This window comes from Sceloporus undulatus, chromosome 3 (genome assembly GCF_019175285.1).
Source record: "Sceloporus undulatus isolate JIND9_A2432 ecotype Alabama chromosome 3, SceUnd_v1.1, whole genome shotgun sequence".
Lineage (NCBI taxonomy): Eukaryota > Metazoa > Chordata > Lepidosauria > Squamata > Phrynosomatidae > Sceloporus > Sceloporus undulatus.
Window position 1 is genome coordinate 226,723,770 of NC_056524.1, and position 5,232 is coordinate 226,729,001.

The 5,232-nt window shown below is 36.3% G+C and overlaps 1 protein-coding gene across 1 annotated transcript in view; it reads right to left on the reverse strand.

Annotated features, from left to right (window-relative positions):
* Window positions 1-2,669: 2,669 nt before the first annotated feature.
* LOC121925958 (coatomer subunit beta'-like) overlaps window positions 2,670-5,232 on the reverse strand; it is a 4,414-nt gene continuing 1,851 nt past the window's right edge. The window contains exon 4 of the mRNA XM_042458519.1: window positions 2,670-2,701. Coding sequence (XP_042314453.1) covers window positions 2,670-2,701 — 32 coding nt within the window. The remainder of the gene's footprint in view (window positions 2,702-5,232) is intronic.

A 5,232-nucleotide genomic window follows, 5' to 3' on the forward strand; every position in this document is an offset into this window, starting at 1 on the left:
TGTTTGAAGCGTCTTGTGTTGTGAAACCTTGGCCTGTTACAGACAGCCAAAATAAAGCTGCTTCGAGTCACTTTGGAGGTATGGTATTTCAATGATGCATGAGTCCTAAGAGTCTGGAAACTTCACCAAAGCTGTACTCCCGTCCTTAGGACTGGAGCGTGGCTTTGGTGCGGCCTTTGGACTCTTAGGACGCATGTATCATTGAAATACCATACCTCCTAAGTGACTCAAAGCAGCTTTATTTTGGCTGTCTGTAACAGGCCCTGGACTCTGCAAAATAAGTAAGGCCAGGTCTTCATTTGGCAGAGTTTTGTACAACTCTGTTGATGTCAGTGAAGCTAAAATGATTTCCACTAGCTGTGGGGCTTGTTTTAAATACACACCAAAACAAACTGTGAGGTCCTTGCAATGGTTATAGTTAATTTCAGCTTCCTTCCAAATTAAATGCAAATAAAGGAGGCTAACCATCAAAACAGAGGACTATTTATTCTTAGCACATTAGTTAAAGTGTGTTACAATTTCTTAACTAGTTAAGAAAATAAACAACATTTTGAAAAACTTGAAGCAGTTCTTCCATCTCCTGTTCTAATGGAACTTCAGGGGGTAGAAGTGCCATATAACCAAATGAACCACTGCATTTTAAAAGTATCACACAAAATAATAACTCCCTTTTCTGAACAAATCATGTTTGGCCAGGTCCCTTCCTTCTTTTCCTCTTCATTTCTGACTATATTACAAATTGAAGAACTTGAAAAGCTTAACCTCTCTGTCCGGGGAGAAGGACAAAATGTCTCTCCTTGAAAAAATAGTCTTTTATGTTGTATTGGAAAGTGTCTGATTAAAAGTATGTGTATATGTTTTGAATCAAACTAACTGCAAACATATTTCCAAGCAAAAATAATTAAAAAGGTGATTTTCAGGTTTCAATATGCAACAACTTTTTAAATTATCCAATACGCTGTCTTGATTCTGTACAAATGTTTCTTTCCTTCAAAGAGACAAAAAAGGCATGTCCTGCCAGATCTGATTGTATGTCGAGAGTGGATCTGATCCCCTTGTCACTAAGGTTACTAATCAAATTTCCATCTAATATCAATATGCTCATGCAGGATTTCCTGATCAAACACTTAAATCTGCCCCCTCCGCACCCCCATTAGCTAACATGTTTTATATGTACTGGGGTCATCAAAAGTGTAATTCCCTTAAAGAAACCTAATCCTGCCCTCTTGTCAACTAGCAGATAGCTAATAACGCTTTCTATCCTAGTTTTTCCCTAACATCAATAGCATGCCAGAAATTAAAATCTTATTTTTAATCTCACAACAGATGTTTAAAACAAAGGTATCCCCCTTATGTAAGCTTCATGCATTTAAAACAGACAGGTGAAAAAGAAGGGAAGTTACATCTGAAATTAATGTGTGTGTTTCTTTTTTTATTCCCAAAGCAAACATAAAATAGATTTGGTTTCAGGGATCCTTTGAAATCATGGACATACCATGCTCCCACACTAAACTGGGTTGGATTTTGTAGCTTTCTATTTAATGAGTTGAAAGCATAGAAACTCCAGACAGAACCAGAAGTTGCTTTCCCAGAGAACCCCAAGAATGAAACTGATACTGTCTGAATGGCTGTGCAACATACAAACAAAACCACTTGCAATAATTCATCGGGATGAAGAATGTGTATTTTAAAAAGCTACAGTAAGCCAATAGATCCTTCCCTCTGTGTGTGTGTGTGTGTGTGTGTGTTTGGCAGTCTCTGGTCTGGTTGCTGTTTACATTGAATAGAAAGATGGTTCCAGGAATATATTTGGGGATTTTTCATTTTTTATTGAGATGCAACATTAATCTGTATAGAAAACAGGCAGGCGATTTTAATGTTTGTTTGTTTATTTATTTAAAATGCCTCAGTTCACATTCTCTGCACAAACATTTGAAACAACAAATCACAAAAAAATCATAATAAAATGGCAAGTAACAAACAACCACAATCCTGCAAAACCACTGAACTCATCATTAAATCCCACAGTGAATCCCACAGTCAAGTCGACCTGGTTAAAAATATCCATTCATGCTGTAACACAACATCATAGTGGAGTTCTGAAAGCATGTGAAATGAGTGTGATGGTCACAATCAAATGGGGACACCAAAGGAAATTCAATCTGACATATCTAAGTCTGGTCTGAATATATGACTTTTAGAAATACCAGGCTTGCCAGATGGCAGTGGATAGTGTGTATCTAAATGGCAAAATAGATTTAAAACAATGTCTTTCTGACTTAACATTTGCCCCAGGAATTCCCAGATTTCTTCAGTTTCTGAGCAACTCTGTGTATGGTCAGGTTGAAAAAAATTAGCCGGGTATAAAGTATAGAGAAAGTGTGTGCCATCTTGTTCAGTTTTTGGACTGGATAAAGTGAATCTATAAGATGAAGACTTTTAAATAATACTTCACATTATCTGACAGAATATCAGAATTCAGCAAGAAGTCAATGCAACTATCTTTTTTAAAAAAATGATACTAAATCAAAATTGTAGCAATGGGCTGATAATACATTTTAAAACCTTGGTTGCCTAAAAATGCTTTAAAAAAAAGTTCAGGCTTTTATTGATTTCAAATGACTTTTTGAAATGAAGTTAAAGAGGAAATCATAAAGGGATGATTCAATTTATGTCACATTTTCTTTGTTCAGAAAACAGCCTTAATGGAACACAAGCACATGTTGAGCATTTAATATGAATAAAACTTGATACAATACTATATGGGAGGCATATTACACAGTAAAAGCATTTACAGACACCTTGGGAATACCATCCATAATAATGCAATCTATTCAGTGTACTAAAAATATCTGTCTAACAGAGAGAATTTTCACCATTCTTCTAAAGAGTAGGATGGTGGGAGGAAGGGGAAAGGAAAAGAGATGAAATGTTCACATTAGTACTGAGTGGTTTATAGTTATTTAAGTAAACCGATCTGGGTTTTTTTTAAAAAATATCTGTTTCTCTGTTCCCAAAGAATTTAGGAAAGTGGACTATTTTTAAATTGATTTTAGATCAGAAGAAGAACATGGATTTTGTATGGTTTCAATTGTTTGTGTATGAAAGATAAATTTTGTTTACTTGTAAGTTTCAAAGTTTCTATTAGACTTTCAGTCCAGATTTTTAGATATGAAAAACGTTGCTGTTTTAGAACTGCACTTCACTGTCTTAAATACAAAATGTTTATTAAAAAAAAGTTTTTTTTAAAAAAAATAACACTCTTAACTGTGCCCCAAGAGTCTGATTTTCAAAATTGCCATTTGAGCCTAAACCTGAGCTTTCAAATTAAAACGAAATAAGTTATGAAAAATGCAGCTGATATTGCATCATACTCTCAAATCTTCTTTAAATGAACTCTGTGTGTGTGTGTATGTGTGAGAGAGAGAATGAGAGAGAGAGAAGGAAAGGTTGAACAGTATCGTTTTACTCTTAAATTCAAAGATCATTTGGTAATATTCCAAACAGCAACATTTTCTTTTAAAATTATAGCATGTTTCACATATTACCTTAATTAGGTTTCCCCCTTTTTTCTTCATTACAAACTTTTTCTTACACTGATACCCAAAATTCAGAAGAACAGATAAGCACTGCTATTGGATATATTTGGTCAAAGAGCAATGATGATTGTTAGATGTATGAAATGCATGTAATTTCTGATGTGGTTGACATGCAGAGCCACCTCCAAATTATGGTCAAGAAGCTGTGCAATTTTTTGTGAAAGAAACAAGTCAGTAACACCACCACCCTATGCTTATTATTATTATTATTATTATTACCCCGCTTTTTCTCAAGGAATCAAAGCAGATTACAACAGCAAAATGACATAGCATATAATTAAAATTACAATTGAAAAAGAAAAATCCCCCAAACCCAGCCCTCCCCATCAATCATAAAACATAACTCCAAACCATAAAATAGGATTAAACAGCAGATAATATAAAAACATGCCAATACAAGCATAATAAAATAAAATAAAATAAACACATTGTGGGTGAATTGTGCAGGAAAGGTTATCCTATAGGAGGGGGAGGACAGGGATGGTAATATCAATATCGATGTATTAGGAGCAGTAGAAGTTACAGCAGCAATAGTAGAAATAGTAGTAGTAGTAGTAGTAGTAGTAGGGGGAGGCAAGTCAAGGAGGCTCATGTGGGAAGCCCTGCCAGAAGAGATCAATCTTGATTGCCTTTTTAAAGGCTTCCAAGGTGGTAAGATGATGGATCTCGTCCGGCAGGTCGTTCCAGAGCCTGGAAGCGATAGATGAGAAGGTCCTCTGGGTCACCACTGACAACCTGGTCTTCTTAGGTTGTAACAGGTTCTTCCCAGAGGACTGAAGTGTACGTGGTAGATTATATGGAAGGAGATGCTCCTGCAAGTAGTCTGGGCCCATTCATAAATCCTGTGGTGTTCAAAAGGACTCAATCTCAGGTAGAACAGCATATGACTGGAACCCAGAAAGACTTTTGAGGTCATACTTGGTGCTTCTCTTATGATTGCATTAGGGAATACATCAGCTTACCACTGCATAACCTCAGCTAGATTTTAAAAATCCACATATATTTATGCAGTCTATATCTCTAGGTGGGAAACCAGTAAGGTGTAGTGGTTTAAGTGTTGGAGTAGAACACTGAGAGACCAGGGTTCACATCCTTGCTTGGTCATGGAAACCCACCAAGTGACCTTGGGGAAGTCACACTCTCTCAACATCAGAGGAAGGCAAGGGCAAACCGCCTCTGAACAAATTCTGCCAAGAAAATCTCATGATAGGTTCACTTTAGGGTCACCATAAGTCATAAATGACTTCAAAAGAAAGGACAATAACAACAAATGTCTCTAGGTGACACTGAAGATTCTCACTATTAATAGTAAGGGAATATTGCATGTGTGCACTAGGAAGGAAATTAACAGTGAGAATAAATGGTGTGCGTCAGCAGAATTCTCCCAATACTATACATTGCTGATGCTTGGCATGTTGGCATCATGACATGTTATATGAAGAGGAGGTGCTGACTCTAAACATCAGAACAATGGTTTCTGTTCATCTAGGTACAACAGCATGTCCTACTGATATAATGTATACTCATATCTGTAGTGCAATTTGTTTATTTACGGAATATGAGAAGCACAACCTTATCTGCAGCTTCTACTTTTGCACTGTGTAGCATGTGGGAAAGGACAGAACTAAAATGG